Source organism: Chelonia mydas, chromosome 9 (genome assembly GCF_015237465.2).
Source record: "Chelonia mydas isolate rCheMyd1 chromosome 9, rCheMyd1.pri.v2, whole genome shotgun sequence".
Lineage (NCBI taxonomy): Eukaryota > Metazoa > Chordata > Testudines > Cheloniidae > Chelonia > Chelonia mydas.
In genome coordinates this window covers 100,859,774-100,881,997 of record NC_057855.1, presented here as the reverse complement: position 1 = coordinate 100,881,997, position 22,224 = coordinate 100,859,774, and the positions used below count along the sequence as shown (strand labels likewise).

Genomic DNA, 22,224 nt, shown 5'->3' with positions numbered 1-22,224 from the left:
TTTCTAATTGTGCCCTTTTATATATCTATATAGATATAGATATCTATCTATCTATAGAGATATCAGAGGGGTAGTCATATTAGTCTGGATCAAAGAGTCCTGTGGCACCTTATAGACTAACAGAGGTATTGGAGCATAAGCTTTTGTGGGTGAATACCCACTTTGTTGGATGCATGGAAATTTCCACTACATGCATCTGACGAAGCGGGTATTCACTCACGAAAGCTTATGCTCCAATACGTCTGCTAGTTTATAAGGTGCCACAGGATTCTTTGCCGCTTTTATCGAGAGAGAGAGAGAGAGAGAGAGAGCTGCTTTCACTTCCCCTGTAGGCCATGTTATTTTTTAACCAGTGAGGCCTTGTTTCTCGATTGTGGCTTTTCTTAATCAGTTTTCAATTCTCATGCACATTCTTCTGTTTAAATCCCTTCTCTCAACTGATTTGACTCACAATTGTTCTCAGTTTTGTGGAATTGGTCCTTTTAAGGTACAAAGTATATATGTTACTGATTTGGACTTTATTCTGTTTGCTTATAACAGATGTAATCAAGTCATGATCACTTGCACCAAAGCAACGACTAACTTTTAGTTTTACAATCAGTTCCTCTTTACCTGTCAAGACGAGGTCTAATATAGAATTCCCTTGTGCTGATTGCAACATTTCTTGAGTTAGGAAATGGTCATCTATAAATTTTAGAAATTCCAAGGATGTTTTAGTACTGTCAGCATGAGACATCCAGTGTGTGCCACTCAGACTCTAGTCCCCCATGGTCATGCAGTTTTTTCCTCCTCTGTATTATAGACGGGCTTAAGAAGCTGGTCATCCCATTCTCTCCCCCGGAAGAAGGATGGTCTGTAGCAGACACAGATTAGTACCCCATCTTGTGCTGTATCTGTTCAGACATTGATCCAGAAACATTCAGGATCATTTCAAGTTGTCAGTGACTTGGAAACAGATAATGCCATTTTTGACATAGAGTGCCACTCTCCCTCCCCTTCTGTCCACTCGATCCTAAATAGGTTATAATCATTGATTTTACCATTCCATCATGCAAGCCATCCCACCAGGTTTCAGTAATACCAACCAGGTTGAATTTATGCTCCTAAATGAGCAATTGCAACTCTTCTTGTTTATTACCTAGCACTCATGTACATACAGCCAATTAACACATGACAGCATTGCAAGGCATGGAGCTGGCACAGTACAAACTGAACAGAAAGCAGGCTTCAAACGGAGACATTTTTTCTTCCCTGTTCAGAGAAGTGATTTACATCTGTTCCCAGTGACACCACTACTCAGTCTCTCTCTAGTTTTTGGGAAATCCAATAGCCACTCAAGATTGCAGTTGAGTTTCTCCTACAAGTCAGATGCCAGTCCCCCCATCTAATACAAAACAGCACTGGCCTTAAAGTGAGCAAGTTCGGTTTGGGAGCAGGTAAGAAGTTTTCTACCAGACTGGAAGTGAACTAGATAAGGAATTGCTGATTTATGACACCCATACAGCAGAGGGGTTCACAAGTTAGAGAGTCTGTCATGGCAAAGCAAAACAATGGAAGGGAAAGTGATCAAAACTAGTTTCAAGGACTCCCTCAGCTGACGGCATGTACTCAGGATTGAAATCCAATTGCTTAAAGTCAAATTTCAGAAGTTATTCACATGGAGTAGCCTCACTGGTATCATTATGGCATGTGAGCTCTGTGAAACTTAGACCAGGCCAAGATATGGCTGCTGCAGATCTAAGATTCCATGTAACGCAATGGCAACTCTAGTCCTTTTCCTTGTACAGCCCTTCGTGATGTACATGATCCAGAGAGAAAAAACGGTTACCTACTTCTTGTAACTGTTGCTCTTCGAGATGTGTTGCTCGTGTCCATTCCGTTCGAGGTATGTGCGCGCCCACGTGCACAGTTGTTGGAGGTTTTTGCCTTAGGGCCAGCTGTGGCGCTCTCTGGTGTGGTAAATCAGGCGCCGCCTGCCCTATGCCCTCTCGGTTCCTTCTTGCCGGCAGCTCCGACAGAGGGGCAGGAGGGCGGGAAATGGAATGGACGTGAGCAATACAGCTCCAAGAACAACAGTCACGAAAAGGTAGGTAACCATTTTTTCTTCTTCAAGTGCTTGCTCATGTCGATTCCATTCTAGGTGGCTCACAAGCAGTATCTATGGAGATGGGCTCAGAGTTCACCGCTTTGCGGCTTGCAGCACTACTCTACCAAAGCCAGCATCGTCCCAGGCCTGCTGGGTAAGCGCATAGTGGGACATGAAGGTATGGAACGACGACCAGGTGGCTGCCCCACAGATGTCCAGAATAGGCACTTCGGCCAAAAAGGCTGCCAAAGAGGCCTGCGCGCTGGTCGAGTGGGCGGTGACGATCACCAGGGGCAGCACCTTCGCTTGATCATGGCAAAAGCAAATGCAGGCTGTGATCCCGGAAGAAATTCTTTGAACGGAAACAGGATGAACTTTCACTCTGTTGGCCACGGCAACGAATAATTGTGTTGACTTACAGAACAGCTTGGTCCTGTCAATATAGAAAGCCAAAGCTCGTCTGACGTCCAAGGCATGCAGCCCGCACTCCTCCTCTGACTTATGCAGCTTCGGAAAGAAGACGGGTAAGTAAATATTTGGGCTTGAACGAAACTGGGAGACCACCTTGGGAAGGAAAGCCTGGACCTTGTCCTTGTAGGAGACCGTGTAAGGCAGTTCCGAGGTAAGCGCCCAAATCTCAGATACCCGGCAGGCCGACATCACCATGACCAGGAACGCAACCTTCCAGGAGAGGAGAAGGAGAAAGCAGGAAGCCAGAGGCTCGAAGGGGTGACCCGTGAGCCGCGACAGCACCAGATTTAAGTCCCAAAGGTTAGGGAACAGGATCCCTAATGTGCGAGTAGAGGCACTCCAGGCCCTTAAGGAATCTGGCCGTGATATCCTGCGAGAAAACCGACCTGTCTTCGAGCAGTGGGTGGAAGGCCAAGATGGCTGCTCGATGGACTTTGACTGATGAAAGGAACAAGCTCTGGAGCTTGAGATGCAAGAGGTAGTCTAGTATGAGCTGCAACGGGGCTCACTTGGCACAGATGCCATTATCCACCATCCAGCAGGTGAATAGCTTCCATTTGGACAGGTAGCTTGCCCTGGTGGAGGGCTTTCTACTGCCCAACAAGACTCGCTGGACCTCAGATGAGCACTGCCGCTCTTGAGCGTTCAGGCACACAGCAGCCAAGCCGTCAGATGTAGCGCCGCCAGGTTCAGGTGCAGGAGAGTGCCGTGGTTCTGGGGCAACAGGTCCGCCCTGAGCAGCATCCGGAACAGGGTCGCAACTGAGAGGTCCAGCAGAGTGCTGAACCAGTGTTAGTGCGGCCATGCCGGCACTATGAGGATGCTCTTTGCCCTGTCCTGCTTGATCTTCAGGAGGACTCTGGGCAGCAACGGCACTGGAGGGAAGGCGTACATCAGGGCCCCCGACCATGAGAGCGGGAAGGCATACAACAGAGATCCTATGTCCCTGCCCTGGAACGAGCAGAAGACGTGGCATTTTCTGTTCTGCCTGGATGTGAATAGGTCCACCTGGGGAGTTCCCCACCAGTGGAAGATCATAGAATATCAGGGTTGGAAGGGACCTCAGGAGGGCATCTAGTCCAACCCCCTGCTCAAAGCAGGACCAATCCCCAACTAAATCATCCCAGCCAGGGCTTTGTCAAGCCTGACCTTAAAAACTTCTAAGGAAGGAGATTCCACCACCTCCATAGGATAGAACTGACCACCTCCGGGTGAAGGGACCATTCGTGGCAAGATGAGAATGTCCTGTTGAGGAGAGCTGCCCAAGCATTCCTGGCCCCTGGGCGATGAGCGGCCATGAGATGGATGTCGTGCTGCAGAGCTGCAGTGCTTCCTGACAGAAGGCAGACGATCTGTCACCCCCCCGCTTGTTAATATAGAAGACCGTGACTGTGTTGCCCATTAGGACCTGAACCGCCCTGCCTTGTATGTGAGGTGGAAAGTCTTGGCAGGCTAGGCGAACCGCCCTGAGCTCCCTGACATTGATGTGCAGAGACCAATCGTGAGTGGACCAACAGCCTTGAGTACTGAGACCGCCCAGGTCAGCTCCCAACCCAGGTCCGAAGCATTGGAGACAAGAGTCACCAATGAGACTGGGGCCGCGAAGGGAACTCACTCCAGCACCAACACGGGATCTTGCCACCAGGTAAGTGGAGACAGTATGCTGTCCAGAATCCTGATCACCCAGTCCATACTGCACTGGTTGGGGATAGAGACCGACGCCAGCCACGCCTGTAGGGGGCCTGAGGTGGAGTCGCATGTGCCGAACCACATAAGTGCGTGCTGCCATGTGACCCAACAATCTCAGGCATGTGCGAGCAGTGGTGAGTGGCTGGGCACACAGAAACGAGATGAGATGCACCATGGCTTGGAACCAAGTTTTGGGGAGGAAGGCTCTGGCTCGAGTGGAGTCGAGTATCACCCCAATGAATTCCATACCTTGCACTGGGGTGAGGGTTGACTTTTTGCCATTTATTAATAGGTCCAGATCGTGGCAGGTGGAACAGACAAGATCTAGAGGCCTCCACACCTGATCCGAGGACCTGCCCCTTATCAACCAGTCAAAGTACGGGTAGATTTGGACCTACTGACGTTGCAGGTAAGCGGCCACTGGCACTATACGCTTGGTGAACACTCTCGGAGCAGACAAGAGACTAAAGGGCATCACTGTGAACTGGAAATGGTGCTGGCCCAACGTGAAACGGAGGAAACGCTGGTGACCCGGGAATATGGAAATATGGAAGTACATGTCCTTTAAATCAATGGCAGCATACCAGTCTCCCAGATCCAGGGAGGGGATGATGGAGGCCAGGGAGACCATATGAAACTTTAACTTTTTGAGAGACTTGTTGAGCAAGTTAGCTCTGAGAATAGCCCTGTTCCCTCAAAAGGGAGTTCCTGGAGGGTGGATTGCATCTCCCGGGACAGCCTGGAGATCTGTAACCAGGAGCTACACCTCATGGCTATTGCAGAGGTGACACCAAGTCCATAGCATCCCAGGCCATCTGGAGAACACCTCTGTCTACCGCCTTGCCCTCTTCCACCAGAGTGGAGAACTCCTATGCCTGATCCTGTGGGAGGCTCTCTTTGAACTTGTCAATGGAGTCCCACAGGTTGAAACTGTATCTGCCAAGTAGGGCCTGATGATTAGAGACCCTGAATTGGAGACTTGCTGTTGAATAAATCTTTCTGCCAAATAAGTCCAGCCTCTTGGCATCCTTATTTTGGGGGTGCCACTCGCCTGGCCCTGCCAGGTCCTTTCATTGACGAAGGACACAACCAGGGACCCTGCAGGAGGGTGCGTGTATAGATATTCAAACCCCTTTGTGGGGACATGGTACTTCTTTTCCGCCTTCTTGGATGTGGGCGGAACGGAAGATGGGGTCTGCCACACTGACTTGTCGACCTTTAGGACCCCAGGGTGAACGGGCAATGCGACCTGGGCAATGCGTCTGAGACAGTGTCTTGGCAGGATCCACCATGTGGCCAGGTGTCTGTGGTGCCGGTCGGCCTAACTGTTCTTCGGCCGCCTGGGATGCAGATGGCCCTGCGATGGGCTGGGACCTCTTACTGCTCCCAGGAGTCAGAGGCGGGTCCACAGCGATACCCCCTAGAGCCTCTGTTGCGGGCACAAGGCCTAACTCAGGTCCTTTGCCCAAAGTTCCCTTGCGCGGTGCCTGCGGACCAGTCGACTTAGACTGCTTCTTCGGTACTGGCGAGGGGGAACGGTGCCAATCCCAGTGCCGGCGCTACACTGTGTGCCGACGCTGAAGCACCAGGTGTGGAATCCGAGCGTGAGGGCTCCGACGCCAGGCGCAGAGCAGCCTCCATGAGGAGGGCCCGCAATCGAACATCCCGCTCTTTCTGAGTCAGGGATGAACGTTTTTGCAGATCCGGCACTTGTCTTTTCGATGGGACTCCCCCAGGCACTTCAGACAACTCTCAGGATGTCACTGATGGGCATCGGCTGGCTGCACAAAGAACACGGCCGGAAGCCTGGGAAGCGGGGCATGCCCCCCTCCTGGACAAAGTCCCGGGGGACTCTAACTACTAAACTATTACCAAAACACCTAACAGCTAACTAACCACTGACTAAATAATAAAGGAGAACACCTAAACAGCGAAGAATGCCTAATGCCCTTGCTAAGCAAGACCAAGCGCTCCAACCAACCGTCATGGGCGGTAAGAAGGAACTGAGGGGGCGCAGGGCCGGCAGTGCCTGATATACCGCCGCATGAGTGTGGCACTCCAGAGGGCGCCCCAGCCTGCCCTACGGATACCGCTAAGGCAGAAATCTCCGACAGCTGTGCACGTGGGCACACACACACCTAGATGGAACCGACATGTGCAAGCACTCGAAGAAGAAAGCAGACTTTCCCACCAATAATGAAATCAGTCAAGTAGTTTCTAAATTCATGCACATTTAAAATGTGCTGCTCATCTACTTGACTTGGGCTGAGCCTCCCCTGCTAAACCCACCTATCAAGGCCCCTGCTAGCCAGAGTATCTCCTAACATACTCACTTCTTGTGGATCTTAGAAAGTGGTGAGAGCAGTGGAGAAGGGAAGGGTTCAGGAGGCTGTCAGAAGGACAGGGAAAAGAAGGGCAGCACAGGACTTGGGCACTGCCTGGATGGCGCCCAGGACCTATTAGACTTGAGAGCCAGGACAACGCTGCAAAGGGCACGTAAAAAGTGAGCGGCTCTCCCTGAAACTCAACAAAAGCACAGGATGCAGGTGAGCAAGCCCAGCTGTAGAACTTGCCGAGCTTCCAGGAATGCCCCAACCTGACGTGCAAGAGCCACCTTATATCACTTCAAGTGACCCTCCTTCTCATGCTCCCTCCTCTTTGCCCCCAGCAAACACATAGGGGACTACGGACTCCATCTCACCCTGGGGGGAGGGGCACTGCGGTGGCACCAGCGCCCTACAGAATACACAGCGCCTGCGCTCTCCGAAACCAGAGTACCAGTCAGCTCTGTTCAGCAACTTCTAATTCTTAGCACCAATACGTGGCAAAAATGTGCCCAACTTCTTTGAAACAGCGGAAGAGAACATCCACCAAACCTGAACAGGCAGAGGGAGAGCCCTGTCAGCAGCCGGGACCAGGGACAGGGTGGGGCGCGAGAGCCAGATTTACCTGCTGACAGATACTCCTCAAGACATACTTGGCATAAATATCCAGGCTGGCCGTCTCTATGGATACTGTCCGGCCAGCAGACTTCTTGGCACCCAGCTCATCTTCCATAAGGTCATCCACCCCTCCAGGGTGGGAAAAGCCAGAGCCTTTCAACTCTGCATCCCCTGTAACCAAGAGGCAAAGGGTCACCTAATGCTACAGTAACAAAAACCAGAGCCATCCACACAATGGATACTGAACTTGAATAAGATTTACTCCTGGCCCCAGAGCTCAGCAGAAGCCGCCCCCATGTCCCTGCCACGGCTCCACGGCCCCAGAGCTCAGCGCAGGCCGTCCCCATGTCCCAGCTACTGTCCCATGGCCCCAGAGCTCAGCGCAGGGCACCCTGTCCCCATCCCCAACCAACACCCCTTGGCCAGAGAGCTCAGCGCAGGCCAGCCTCATCCCTGCCAGCTACCAACTCTTGGGCAGGGAGACCCATGCAGCCCACAAACGCCCCAGGGAGAGAGCTTAGCACAAGCCAGACATTTCTTCATCACACAGATTTCATCTACCCCTCCTATTACTCCTGACAGAATTCTGCGCCCCTGCAGGGGCAAAGAATTCATATGGCCTGCATTTTTCTGTGCCCCCCATGCAGAAAAATGCAAAAAAATTTTTGCTGGGGGACACACACCTCTTCCCCAGCAGCGCGTCTGTTCCAGCATGCCTGGAGCAGCCTCAGAGATGGGGAAGGGGAGTTGGGCATGCATGCCTGCGTGGTTGATCACCTGGGGGAGGGTGGGGGTGGTGGCTGGGCATGCGTGCCAACAAGCAAGAGAGAGGCACTCTAACCCTCTTGCTTGCTACTGCAGCTCGCTGATGTGGAAGGGTAGGGCTTTTTATTATGCAGGAGGCAGAAATGTAGCAGCCTGGCTACACAGTAACATTGTCAATGTTCCTTTTGTTAGTTAACTGTTCCCATTCTCAGTCAATTCCTCCAGGAGCATAAAACCTAGGAAAGTTTTAAGGCCCCTACGTTGCAAGAGTGATGTAAAGCCTTATAAATGACAGTAAGGGAATCAGCTAGGAAGATCTAGGTGCTCTCTCACTTTTTTCCTGTGCCAAAGTGGCACAATGGGATTAGATTACAGCTCAGAATTTATTTCACTTGCCCATTAAAGAAAGAAAGAAAGGAAGGAAGGAAGACTTTGAGGGCAAATAAAACATTTATCAAGCAGTCAATAAAATGTCAGGACAACCAGAACCAAGCACTTCCCAGAGTCCCCAGCCAGGTCCAGGACGACGATGAGCAAAACTGTATGACTTTCAGGTGTGAAAGTCTGAGCAATTTAAAATGACATTCTACTTTTTTTTTCCCCCACGCTGTTTGTTCTGTAAAGTAATTTAAATGAAAATCCAGGATTATAACTGGAACGCAGGGTGTTAGTTACCAAGTGTTTGTAACTTCACTTTCATGCGTTTAAGAAATGCTGAATAGTTAGTGACTTCTTCCTGTATTGTAGTTTAAATAAATTACCAGAACAATTGAAACTGGTGTGATTGTATTGCATTATTTTGACAAATAAAATATGCAGAATTTTACAGAATTTTTAATTTTTTGGCACAGAATTTTGAATTTCTTGGCACAGAACCCCCCCCCGGACTACTCCTATTTAGTCATCATATATCTCTCGCAGTCTAATACTCTGTAGCACACACACACTTCCTGCACTCCGCCTGCTCCCGCAACACTCTTTGTCTCCCTCTCACAGGTCCCGTCTAGGATAAGGTACGTACCCAGCACAAAGACAGCCTTCAGTACCGCAAAGACTGCTCCATCCACAATTCGGTTCTGGGAAGCAGCCAGCAAGTGGCGGTCACAGGAGGAACGAATTCCCACTGTGGGCTTATCTGCAGAGAGGACAAAGAAAAAGGGTAAATCCCAGCCTGTGAGAAAGACCCAGGCTCCAGAGCCACCCAAATCACACACTATCCAGTGCAGCAGACTGAGGGCCAGCAGCTCTGGCTCTGCTACTAGCTCACTGGGCCAGTTTGGCGCTATTCATTTCCCCATCTGTAACATGGAGCCAATTACATTTGTCTACGCCCAAGAGTGGGGATGTCTCTGGACTCCTTGGCTGACAGACTACTCAATGGCAAAGTGTTATGCAGCATTGGACCACACCAGTGTAACACAGCCATAAAATTCATAGGGATGACCAGGAAGCAATGTCTGTGCAACGAAGTCCAGACTTCAGCATAACTCTAACCTGGGAATCAGCCACATTTGGAGGAGTGGGGGACAACAGTAAAGATGATGAGCCATGGATGGAGCCCTGCAGGACTGGTTCTGCCCCAAACAGAAAGGGATGTCAAACCAGGCAAGTCTGAGACATTACAGAGGAGTGCGTAGCAGCCCTAGGACAGGAGAGGAGCCAGCAGCAGGTCACTGAAGAGAGGTTCATATGCTGGGGCCAGAATGAAACCCAGATGCTGCTGCTGCTGTGAGGACAGCTCCCAGCCCCTCTGCTCAGACTCGGAGCCGGAGGGTTAGCATGTCTGGGCCACGCGGGAGTGTTTAAAGGGGGAGGACAGGCAGATTGCAGAGTTTGGGGAAGCAGAGGAGAGGGGTTTGTCAATGAGATAATACAGAGGGCAGGGCAGAGATGGGAGTCGAGGGGGAAGAAGCTGCTCTCTGCAGGCACTGTAGGGTGTCAGGAAGAAGCAGGAGGAGTAGGGGTTGCTGCCAGTTATGGCATGGAAGATTCATAAATTATAAGGCCAGAAGGGACCACTGTGATCATCTAGTCTGACCACCTGTATAACACAGGCCAGAGACCTGCCCTGAATTAATTTCTATTTGAACTAGAGGTCTTTTAGAGAAACATCCAATCTTGATTTAAAACGTCTAGTGGAGAATCCACGACAACCCTTGGTACAGTGTTCCAATGGTTAATTACCCACACTGCTAAAATGTACACCTTACTTCCAGTCTGAATTAAAGTCTAACTTCAACCTCCAGCCATTGGATCATGTTATACTTTTGTCTGGTACATCGAAGAGCGTCTTTATTATAAAATTTCTCTTCCCCATGTAGGTCCTTACAGACTGTCAACAAGTCACCCCTCACCTTCTCTTTGATCATCTAAAACTGAGCTCCTTGAATATATTACTATCAGGCATGTTTTTCAATCCTTCATTTATGCTCATGGCTCTTCTCTGAACCCTCTGCAATTTACAACGTCTTTCTTCAATCAAGGACACCAGAACTGGACACAGGATTCCAGCAGCTGTTGCCCCAGTGCCAAATACAGAGGTTATAGAGCCTCTCTAATCTGAGTCCCCTGGAAAGAAGGAAGCGGCAGGTTCCAATGGGGCCAGTTGATTGCAGGCACAGGACATGAGAAGAACTGCAGAGAGCAACACAAGGGGCTGGGTAGGCTGAAGAATCTGGTGCTAGAAGTAGGGAGTGACATATGTAGGTGAGGACGGAGTAGACTCTGGCACTGATGTCAGGTTGCACGAGACCCTGGCTGACAAACTCTTCAGCACTTACCGTAATGTCCGGGACAAAGCAAGGGCCACATCAACCCACAGCACACCAAGGTTGTTGGCCTGCCTACAGTGGGGCCCAGTGGTTGATGGTCTAGAGGGAGGAGACTCCTCCTGCACATGCTTGGCTAACCACACAGTGACACACAGGGGGAAGCTGTACAAATGGGTTCCCCATTCATCCCCTTTTCCAGGGCATGGGACTACCCAGCAGAAGGCTAGTCTTGCCTTGCCCAGGGTGAGACAAGGCTTTCTAGGACAGCACCAGAAGCTCCTCCTCTTGGATCCAGTGAGCACAGGCAGCCCACAGGCTCACAGTGTTTGCTCTGGGGGAAGGCTCCTGTACCCAGCTCACTTACTGCCATCCTGCTGGCACGGGTTCAGCTGTGGGGTCTTAAACAGGTGTAGCAAAATCCGACAGGTCAGACGGGCCCCCGGTTCCGAGTCCTGTTCGCTGCAAGCTACAGAAAGCAAAGGAATCAATGGAGATTTCACAGGAGCAGAGCTTACCTCTACAGTCCAGCCGCTGGCCCTAACTTCTGCACTAGAGTGGCCCGCACTCTGCCTGAAGGAGGGAGGAGGGCATATTGCAATTAATATGCAAATAAGCAATCCAATCAGTACAGGTTCCCCAGGCCTCAATTGCTACATGACATTCAATGTATTCTAAGCTTCTCCTACCTACTCAGCTTCACCGTGCTGCAGCCGGGGGGCTGAAATCAACAGGGCAAAGCCGGAGGGTCAGACAACTGGGGCAAGGGCAGAGGGTTTTGGAGCTAGGGAACCCCAGGAGGAGGGAGGGGATGAGCATATTAGTGGACGTTCCTGTTAAATGATCAGCAATCAGAGTGAACTATGTCAAGAATGAAAAGTACATTATTAGGTTGCAGAATTAAACACCCAGAGTGAGGCATATGGGGTAGTTCATACCTCTCTGAGCTCTTATTTGGGACTGTCTGCAGACTCCAGCACACAGTATGGCATTGGTAGAGCCCTGCGTGGATACAAAATTTGTATCCACATCCAATCCGCGATCTGCAGTTATCATCCAGGGATATAAAGTGTGTATCTGTGGATTTGCAGGGCTCTACTAACAGCTCCACAGGTCACCACGCACCAGTGACACAAGGCTGTGCCAAGCCCCAATCGCCCTCTCACTTCTCCACAAAGATCTCCTGCCTCACTGACCGCTCCGCCCCCGCATACCTCCTGCCCTACCTAGGCAGGTAGGCTATAATCCTGGGCGCTCGTGTGCTGTGCAGCACTGCCCCCCTCATTCCCCCCCGGTGCGGGGCTTGGACACCCCTACACAGCTGGAGCGACTCTAATGCAAGCAGACCCAGCCGGGACTGGCAGTGGTGATGACTACTTAGCTCACTGTGCAGGAGCACATGGTCACACTCCCTTCTGGGAGTTGTAGTTTACCTCCTCCGTTTGAACAAGCTGTGGACTACAACTCCCAGAATGCCCAGCGGGCTAGTGCCTGTTGCGTGACTCCAGAGAGACAAGCTAGAGCCTCACGGCTGGGTGACGGCTGCTCTGTTCAGCTGAGTGTGCGCTGCAGAGCCCTGTGCGGGTACAAGACTTGTATCCGCATCCAAGCCATGATCCACAAAAATGGTCGGTGGATATCAGCAGATTTGCAGGGCTCTAGGCGCTACGTAAGAACATAAGAATGGCCACAGTGGGTCAAACCAAAGGTCCATCTTTCTAGCCAGTATCTTGTCATCTGACAGTGGCCAGTTGCGGCACTCTGTACCTCAAAGCAGTACCCTGGAACCCCCATATTCACCTGTGTCATAGAACTATGATATATTTCATACAAAACGTGCCATATAAGATATCATATGAAAAGTCATGTTTCTGCTGAAACCCATTGTTCTGTCCAAATATGTATATAGTTAGTGTGTATGAAGTTATGAGATTTCTCTATAAGGTTGTTACTAAAATATGTTGTAATTTTGCTAGTTACAACAAAGGAGGTGATCCACACCCAGGAAGGTGTTAAAAACGCCAATTACTCAGCAGGGGAGTTGTAAACAAGGTATTTACAATACCGTAAAAGGGCAGCACAAGCATCACACAATGGGGCATTGCTCAACTCTGGCTCAGCAAAGCCCACCAGGACATGTCTGGGCTAGTGTTTTCCAGGCACATGGACTGAGGATATAAAAGAGGGGACAGTATCATCATGCTTTTGCCTTTCTCTTCCCCCACCTATGATGGAATCAACAAGAGAATGCTGAAAAGACAAAGACTTGAACGGAGGAGGCTGATCCCAGGCTTAAAGAGAAAGCCTATGTATTAAGAACTGTAACATCTAGTGGGGTGAGAAAACTGCTTGATCGAAATACTAACTAGTGTAATAAAGTTTAAGATTTAGACTCTGCACTTACCTTTTATTTTCTTTGGTAACTATCTCTGACCTTTTGTGCCTACCAATTATAATCACTTAAAATCCTTCTGTAGTTAATAAATCTGTTTTATATTTTACCTAAAACAGTGGGGTTTGCTTGAAGTGCTTGGGAAATCTCAGCTCAGTTTACAAAGGCTAGTGTGTGTCCTCTCCACATCGAGGGAGGAGCAGATTGGGTAATGAATTTACCCAGGTTTCTGACCAGGGAAGACGGTATATCCGGAGTGCAAGGCTGGGGGCTTGGGAGATCTGCTGGTTCCTTTCTCTGTGTGATTCGTGAGTGGCTCAGGGAGCTTTCATGCAATCTAGCTGAGTGTGGGGTAAGTGATAACAGCGCCTGGAGGGGTTTGCTGCTTGTCACTAACAAAGCATTGTGAGAGACAGTCCAGGCTGGAGAATTAAGGGGGCAGAGCAGTACCCCAGTTCCAGATTGTACTCCAGGGATCCTGTCACACCAATGCCAGATGCTTCCAACAGAATGAACAGAACAGGGCAGTTATTGCATGATCCATGCCCTATCATCCAATTCCAGCTTCTGGCAGTCAGAGGCTAGGGACGCCCAGACCATGTGGTTGTGTCTCTGACCATCTTGGCTAATAGCCATTGATGGACCTGTCCTCTAATTCTTTTGTGAACCCAGTTTTACTTCTAGGCTTCATAGCACCCCCTAGCAATGAGTTACACAGGTTGACTGTGTGTGGTGTAAAGAAATTCCTTGTGTTTGCTTTAAACTTCCTGCCTATTAATTTTATTGGGTGACCCCTAGTTCTTGTGTTATGTGAAGGGGTAAATAACACATCCCTAGTCACTTTCTCCCCCCCAGGCATGATTGTATAGACCTCTGTCCTCTCCCCCCTTGGCCATCTCCTTTCCATGCTGAACAGTCCCAGTCTTCTTAATTTCTCCACATGTGGAAGCTGCTCCACACCCTTCATCATGTTTGTTGCCCTTCTCTGCACCTTTTCCAATTCTAATATAGCTTTTTTAAGATGGGGTGACCAGAACTGCATGCAGTGTTCAAGGTGTGGCCATACCATGGATCTATATAGTGACATTATGATATTTACTGTCTTATTAGCTATCCCTTTCCCAATGGTTCCTAACATTCTGTTAGCACTTTTGACCACCACTGCACATTGAGGGGATGTTTTCAGAGAACTAACCAAATTGACTCCATGATCTCTTTCTTGAGTGGTAACAACTAATTTATATTCCATCATTTTGTACTGTGACAAGGCTCTGTCCTTGCCTCCATGGGTCCCGCGTTTCCTGGCGGATTTCGCTAGCCTCAGAGGCTCACTATGACCCTCCACGTAACCCTTCTCTCTCTAGAGACAAGGGTCACAGTCTACTGAGCCATTTTCATCATAAGCCAGCAAGGGAGGTGAGGAGAAGTTATCCTTCCTTGCACAATCTCTGTTGTCTCCCAGTCTCAGTGATTAATCAGGGGGCAAAGGTGGGGGGGGGGGAGCCCGGGCCACCCTCTACTCCGGGCTCCAGCCCAGGGACCCTAATAGTATCAGCTATGGTAGCTGACCTTTTAGAAACATGACATGTACAATTCCCTGGCTACTTCCCCCACAGCAGCCCTCACTTCCTCAAGCTCCACTTCACCCTTACCTCAGGGCCTCCTTCCTTGTGCCTGACATGGTGTGTACTACTCAGCCTCTCCAACAGCACAACTTCCTCCCACAGCTCCTGACATGCACACCCACCTGACTGACTGGGAGGCTTTTAACTTTTAGCCCCTGACTGGCTTCAGGTGTCCCAATCAACCTAGCATTCTCCCTGCCTTCTGGAAAGTTCTTAATTGGCCCCAGGTGTCTTAATTGACCTGGAGCAGCTTCCTTTTCACTTAACTTGGTACCAGGGATTTGTTTAGCCTGGAGCTAATATATCTATCTCCCACTACTTTTCTATAGCCATCTGGCCTTGCCCCGTCACAGTACGTATTGTTGGGATTATGTTTTCCTATGTGCATTACTTTGCATTAATCAGCAATGAATTTCATCTGCCATTTTCTTGCCCAGTCATCCCATTTTGTGAGATCATCTTTGTAACTCTTCACAATCTGCATTGGACTTAACTATCTTGAGTAATTTTGTATCATCTGCAAACTTTGCCACTTCATTGTTTACCCCTTCATCAGATCATTTAGGAATATGTTGAACAGCACTGGTTCCAGTACAGACCCCTGCAGGGCACCATTATTTACCTCTCTCCATTCTGAAACGGATCATTTATTCCTACCCTTTATTTCTGGTCTTTTAACCAATTACACGAGAGGACTTTCCCTCTTACCCCATGACTGCTTACTTTGCTTCAGAGCCTTTTGTGAGGGACCTTGTCAAAGTCTTTCTGAAAATCTAAGTACACTGTGCATTGCATCACCTTTGTCCACATGTATGCTGACTCCCTCGAAGAATTCTAATAGGCTGGTGAGGCATAATTTCCCTTCACAAAAGCCATGTTGACTTGTCCCCAAGAAATTGAGTTCATCTGTGTGTCTGATAATTCTCTTCTTCAGTATAGTTTCAACCAATTTGCTTGGGACTGAAGTTAGGCTGACCAGCCTGTAATTGCCAGGATCGCCTCTGGATCCTTTTTTAAAAATTGGTGTCACATTAGCTATCCTCTTTCAGTCATCTGGTACAGAAGCTGATTTAAGCACTAAGTTATGTACCACAGTTAGTAGTTCTGCAATTTCATATCTGAGTTTCTTCAGAACTCTTGGGTGATACCATCTGGTCCTGGTGACTTATCACTGTTTAATTTATCAGTTTGTTCCAAAACCTCCTCTATTGTCACCTGAATCTGGGACAGTTCCTCAGACCTGTCACCTAAAAAGGATAGCTCAAGTGTGGGGATCTCCCTCACATCCTCTGCAGTGAAGACCAAAGCCAAGAATTCATTTAGCTTCTCCACAATGGCCTTATTGTCCTTGAGTGCTTCTTTAGCACTTCCATCATCCAATGGCCCCACTGATTGTTTGGCAGGCTTCCTGCTTCTCATATATTTTTTTAAATTTTTTGCTGTTAGTGTGTCTTGTACTAGTTGCTTTTCAAATTCTTTTTTGGCCTGCCTAATTATACTTCTATCTTTGACTTGCTAAAGTTTATGCTCTTTCCCATTTCCCTCAGTAGAATTTGACTTCCAATTTGTAAAGGACGGCTTTTTGCCTCTGACCGCCTCTTTTACTCTCTTGTTTGGCCAGGGTGGCTTTTTTTTGGTCCTCTTACTACTTTTTTTAAATTTGGCCTATACATTTAATGTGAGCCTCTGTTAGGGTGGTTTTAAATAGTTTCCAAGCAGCTCGCAGGCATTTCTTTCTAGTGACTGTTCTTTTCAATTTCCACAGAACTTGCTTCCTCATTTTTTAGTAGTTCCCCTTTTTTAAGTTAAATGCCACTATGGTGGGCTTCTTTGGTATTTTCCCCCTCCCAAGGATGTTAAATTTAATTACATTATGGTCGCTATTATGGAACGATTCAGCTACATTCACCTATTGGACCAGATCCTGTACTTCACTCACATTGAAAACTGCCTTTCCCCTTGCAGGTTCCAGAACTAGCTGCTCCAAGAAGCAGTCATTAACAGTGTCTAGACATTTTATCTCTGCATCCCATCCTGAGGTGACATGTACCCAGTCAATATGGGAATAGTTGAAATCCCCCATTATTAGTGAGTTCTCTATTTTTAATCGCCTCACTAATTTCCCTGAGCATTTCATGATCACCATCACCATCCTGGTCAGGTGATACATAATGTATTCCTACTGTTATAATCGTATTATTCAAGCAGGGAATTTCTATCCATACAGATTCTATGGTATAGTTTGATTCATTTAAGATTTTTACTATACTTGTCTCTGTGCTTTCTTTCACAGGCAGTGCCACTCCCCGACCGGCATGACCGATTCTGTCATTCCTACATATTTTGTACCCTTGTATTGCCGTGTCCTATTGATTATCCTCATTCCTATTATTTTAATATTCTCATCTAACACCAGGCACACGAATTCACCCATCTTATTTAGACTCCAGCAATATATAGTTGTCTGCCTTCACGTGATGTAACTGAATGGAACTCTCTTTCATTTGACTGTTTCTCTTCAATTCCTACTTGTACTTTATCAACTTCTGTCCTCTCCTCTTTACTAGCATATAGAGCAGGGGTGGCCAACCTGGGGCTCCGGAGCCACATGCGGCTCTTCAGAGGTTAATACGTGGCTCCTTGCACAGGTGCCAACTCCGGGGCTGGAGCTACAGGCGCCAACTTTCCAATGTGCCAGGGGGTGCTCACTGCTCAGCCCCTGGCTCTGCCCCAGGCCCTGACCCCACCCCACTCCACTCCTTCCCCCAAGGCCCCCATCCCTTCCCCTGAGTCTGCCGTGCCCTTGCTCCTCCTCCCCTCCCCAAGCCTCCTGCACACCGCAAAAAACTGATCATGGTGGGCGGAAGGCACAGGGATGGGGGGTTAGGTGCTGATCGGCAGTGCTGCTGGCAGGTGGGAGATACTGGGGTTTAGGGGGGAAGCTGACGGGGGGCTGCTGATGTGTTACTGTGGCTCTTTGGCAATGCACATTGGTAAACTCTGGCTCCTTCTCAGGCTCAGATTGGCCACCCCAATATAGAGAATCCCTGTTAACAGATCTTCCCCTAAAGGCTGTTTCTGTCCCAACTGTGTGCTTCTCCACTCCTGACAGCTTTCCCTCAGCCCTTAGTTTAAAAACTCCTCTAAGACCTTTTGAATTTTACATGCCAGCAGTCTGGTTCTGTTTTGGTTTAGGTGGAGCCCATCCTCCTTTCCCAAAAGGTTCCCCAGTTAGATTTAATAAATCTAAAACCATCCTCCGTACATGATCATCTCATCCACGTCTTGAGACCTGCAGTTCTTCCTAACTGGCCCTGCACATGGAACTGGAAGCATTTCAGAGAATGCTACTATAGAGGTGCTGGGCTTTAATCTCTTACCTAGCAGCCTAAATTGGCCTCTAGGAGCTCTCTCCTACCTTTCCCTATATCAGTGATACCTACATGTACTACAATCACCATCTCCTCCCCAGCATCGCACATTAGTCTCAAGAGATCTGCAACCTTCACATTCAGTAGGCAATTCATCTGCTGTTCTCCCGGTATTCATAAACCCAATTTACTCCTGGGGGAATTCTGCACCAATGCGCACGTACAGAATTCATGTCCAGTGCAGCCCCGCTCCGTCTCCCCATGTGGCCCTGCAGCCCCTCTTCCCTCCCACAGTGCCAGGTTAGGAGGCACAGGATATGTGGGGAGCAGACAGAGTGGGGCACATGAGGCTGCTGGGGGGCCACAGACTGGGGGTCAGAAGGGCTAGTGGGCGGGACAGATTGGGGTGCAGGCTCAGGAGCTAGTGTCATGACAACATGGGGACGGGGTGGAGGGGGTTGCAGGGCCACATGAGGATGGGGCGAAGAGGGCTGATGTGCTTGACTGAATGCACGAGGCTAGGGGTCAAACGGTCTGCATGGCAGAGGCACCTCAACTCCATAACTATCCCCCCACCCCAATAAAAAATCCAAACCCTGTTCCATAATTCTCCCACCCACACCCAACAATCTTCCATGTTCACTCCCAGGCTCCTTCCCTCTCTCTCAGCTCCCCCATTATCCCTGACTCCCCCAAGCCTTTGCACTGCTTCTGAGGGGTCCGGGAAATGTTTCTGTATTGTGTATTTAAATGCATTACTCAAAGTTCTGTATTAATATGCCTAGTAAGGAATCTATTTGTCAAAAAAAACATTTCCTGAGCCTTTTTTTTTTGGTCTGTATTATTACAGACATACTTGCTGATAGGTATTTTGAAATAAATTACCAAAATAATTGAAACTGGCATGATTATACGGTTTTCTTTTGACAAATAAAATACGTAAAATTTTGCAGAATTTTAATATTGCGCGCAAAAGTTTTAATTTTTCGGCACAGAATTCCCCCAGGAATACCAACTGTCTATATTTCTAATGATCGAATCCCCCATTACTATTACCTGCCTCTTCCTAATACCTGGGGTTCCTTCCCCGAGAGAGGTAACCTCAGTGCAGGAGGCTACCATGACATCATCTGGAAGGAGGGTTACACTCAGATCACCTGTTCAGGGTTTCCTTCACAAACAGAAGAGCCAGTTATTTTCTTTAAATCAAAGCTCCAATTCTTAAAAGGTGGATTCTGAGCATATTCCATGGCCGGGGATTATGTTCAACATTACTGTGTGCAGGGGCTTCAGGGTCTCAGAGTCCCACCGCTGGGTACCAGGCCCTTTGAGCCAGGCACTGCATTGCAGGGAGCCCCCTGGAGGGCATCCTGAGCAGCAGAGTGTCTCTGGAAGGGACTCACTCACCAGCATTAAGGAGTGAGGGGATGGCTGCACAGCGAATCAGGTCCTCCAACAGCAAGCACTGACGGGCGATGAGAATGGCAACAAAGGTGGCCAAGGAGTCATGGAAGGATAAGTCGCTCACCTGGAAGACAGAAGAGCAGCCAGTGACCATCTCAGTTTCTGTTTCACCCCCTCAAGTTAGCACCATATGGGTCTGACTAGGAGCAGGGGGAAGGGCAAGCCCAGCAACTCCATGACCAACACAGCAAAACCCTCCATAAGGGCAGTTCCAACACCAAAAGGCAGTTCCCTATCTCCCGCCCATGACAACCCTCTCCCATTCCCATCTCCATCCCCTTGGGGACACTCTCTCATGTCCCGTCCATCTCCCCCCTCCCCCCCCCCCGCCCCCACAGTACCCCTCTTTCCTCAGCCCTGTTATTTAAGCTTTTCCACTTACATCAACATTGCAGAGGAGGTCGTTGAAGCCACAAGTCCCATTGTTGGAGGAGCAGCACAAAGCCTTGAGCACGCCCAGCCACTCGGCACTCAGGGACTTGCAGTAACCAGTCAGCTCAGCACATAGGATAGCTATGTCATTGACTCTGTAGAGAGGAGTCATGTGGTCACAAACAGCACTCAACAGCCTAGCTCTTCCCTTCATTCCTAAAGCAGAGCTGGGCTTTGGAGAATGTGGGGAATTGCTGTATCATGATTTTCTTTTTAAAAACTTTTTATTAAGGCAAAATTACAATAAAACATTAACATACTACATTGTACATTACTTATTCTGGCTATAGATCCTGGCGTGATGTCTGAGGAGCCCTCCTCCTCCGAGTACGCTACAAAGGGTGATCACATTTCATAATACCTATCATCTTTTTGGTGCTTCTCTTGTGTACATATGTGGTAAAAAAAGTCTGTGTTTTACTATCCCATTACTCCATAGGAGGGGGGGTCACATTTCTCTAGTAACGTGCAATACAAAGTCTAGCTGCTGACAATGAAAAAGAACTTCATTTGTTGGTTTATTTAAAATGCAGATCCTTTGATGGATCATTAAACAAGCAGGTCAGGGGAACTCTTAAAAGTTAGCATTTTATTTCTATATTATTATGAAAAATGTGTGACTCGGTTTAGGCACTCACTTTGTATTGTGACCTACTAGGGCAGAAGGAGTTAATTTCTCCTCTGGGACAGGGGAATATGAGATAAGTGCTGGTCATGCAGATAAGACTGGGTTGGTATGTGTGACAGATATGATGGTTTGGAAACATGGAATATTCAGACTATTCTACTGAGATGTGACAGATTCTACGGACACCTAGAATAGTCAGCCACTATTGCATCAACTTTATTAATGTTGTATATATCTTTATGGGCTGGCTAGTTCTCGAATTCCTGACTCAGTCATAGAATCACAGAAATGTGGGACTGGACTAGATGACCTGTCAAGTTCCCTTCCAGTCCTACATTTCTAGGACAGGTCATTTAGTCCAGCCCCAGCACTAAGGCAGGATAGAGTATTATTTAAACCATTTTGTTTGTCTAACCTGCTCTTAAAAACCTCTATTAATGGAGATTCCACAACCCCCCAAGGTAACTTGTTCCAGTGCTTAACCACCTTTACAGTTAGGAAAGTTTTTCTAATGACTAACCTTGCAAATTTTCCTAATGACTAACCTAAATCTCCCTTGCCTCAATTTAAGCCCATTATATCTTGCCCTCTCCTCAGTGGTTGAGAACAATTTACCACCCTCCTCTTTATAATCATCTTTTACATACTTGAAATGTCTCCCCTTCTCAGTCTTCTCTTCTCTAAACTAAACAAATTCAATTGTTTTCATCTTTCCTCATAGGCCATTTTCCAGACTTTTAATCATGTTGGTTGCTCTCCTCTGGACTTTCTCCAATTTGTCCACATCATTCCCCAAGTGTGGTGCCCAGAACTGGATTCAACACTCCAGCGTAGGCCTTATCAGTGCTGAGTAGACTGGAAGAATTACTTCTCATGTCTGTCTTACAACATGCCTGCTAATACATCCCAGAACGATGTTTGGTTTTGTTGTAACAGTATTACACTGTTGACTCATATTTAGTTTGACATCCACAAGTGCAGTACTTTGCATTTGTCCTTACTGAATTTCATCCTATCGATTTCAGACCATTTCTCCAGTTTGTCGAGCTCATTTTGAATTCTAATACTGTCCTTTAAAGCGCTTGGAACCCATCCCCACCCCTCATCTTGGTATCATCCACAAACTTTATAAGTGTGCTCTCTACACCATTATCCAAAGTATTTATGAAGATATTGAACAGAGCCAGACCCATGACAGATCCTTGTGGGGCCTCACTCGATATGCCCTTCCAGCTTGACGGTGAACCACTGACAACTACTCTCTGGGAATAGCGGCAAAGAGTCCTGTGGCACCTTATAGACTAACAGATGTATTGGAGCATAAGCTTTCATGGGTGAATACCCACTTTGTCAGATGCATGTAGTGGAAATTTCCAGAGGCAGGTATAAATATGCAAGCAAGAATCAGGCTAGGGATAACAAGGTTAGATCAATCAGGGAGGATGAGGCCCTCTTTTAGCAGTTGAGGTGTGAACACCAAGGGAGGAGAAACGGCTTTTGTAGTTGGCGAGCCAGTCACAGTCTTTGTTTAATCCTGAGCTGATGGTGTCAAATTTACAAATGAACTGAAGCTCAGCAGTTTCTCTTTGAA

At 48.3% G+C, this 22,224-nt stretch overlaps 1 protein-coding gene across 11 annotated transcripts in view; it reads right to left on the bottom strand.

Moving 5' to 3' along the window:
- The window catches only part of MED12 (mediator complex subunit 12), an 81,244-nt gene that overhangs the window by 34,098 nt on the left and 24,922 nt on the right, over positions 1-22,224 (bottom strand). For all 11 annotated transcript variants that reach the window (XM_043522771.1, XM_037908321.2, XM_037908319.2 and 8 more), the window contains 5 exons: positions 19,956-20,100; positions 19,517-19,637; positions 11,089-11,190; positions 8,975-9,088; positions 7,196-7,359 (listed from right to left, as the gene is read on the bottom strand). In XM_043522771.1, the coding sequence (XP_043378706.1) occupies positions 7,196-7,359; positions 8,975-9,088; positions 11,089-11,190; positions 19,517-19,637; positions 19,956-20,100 (646 nt within the window). The remainder of the gene's footprint in view (positions 1-7,195; positions 7,360-8,974; positions 9,089-11,088; positions 11,191-19,516; positions 19,638-19,955; positions 20,101-22,224) is intronic.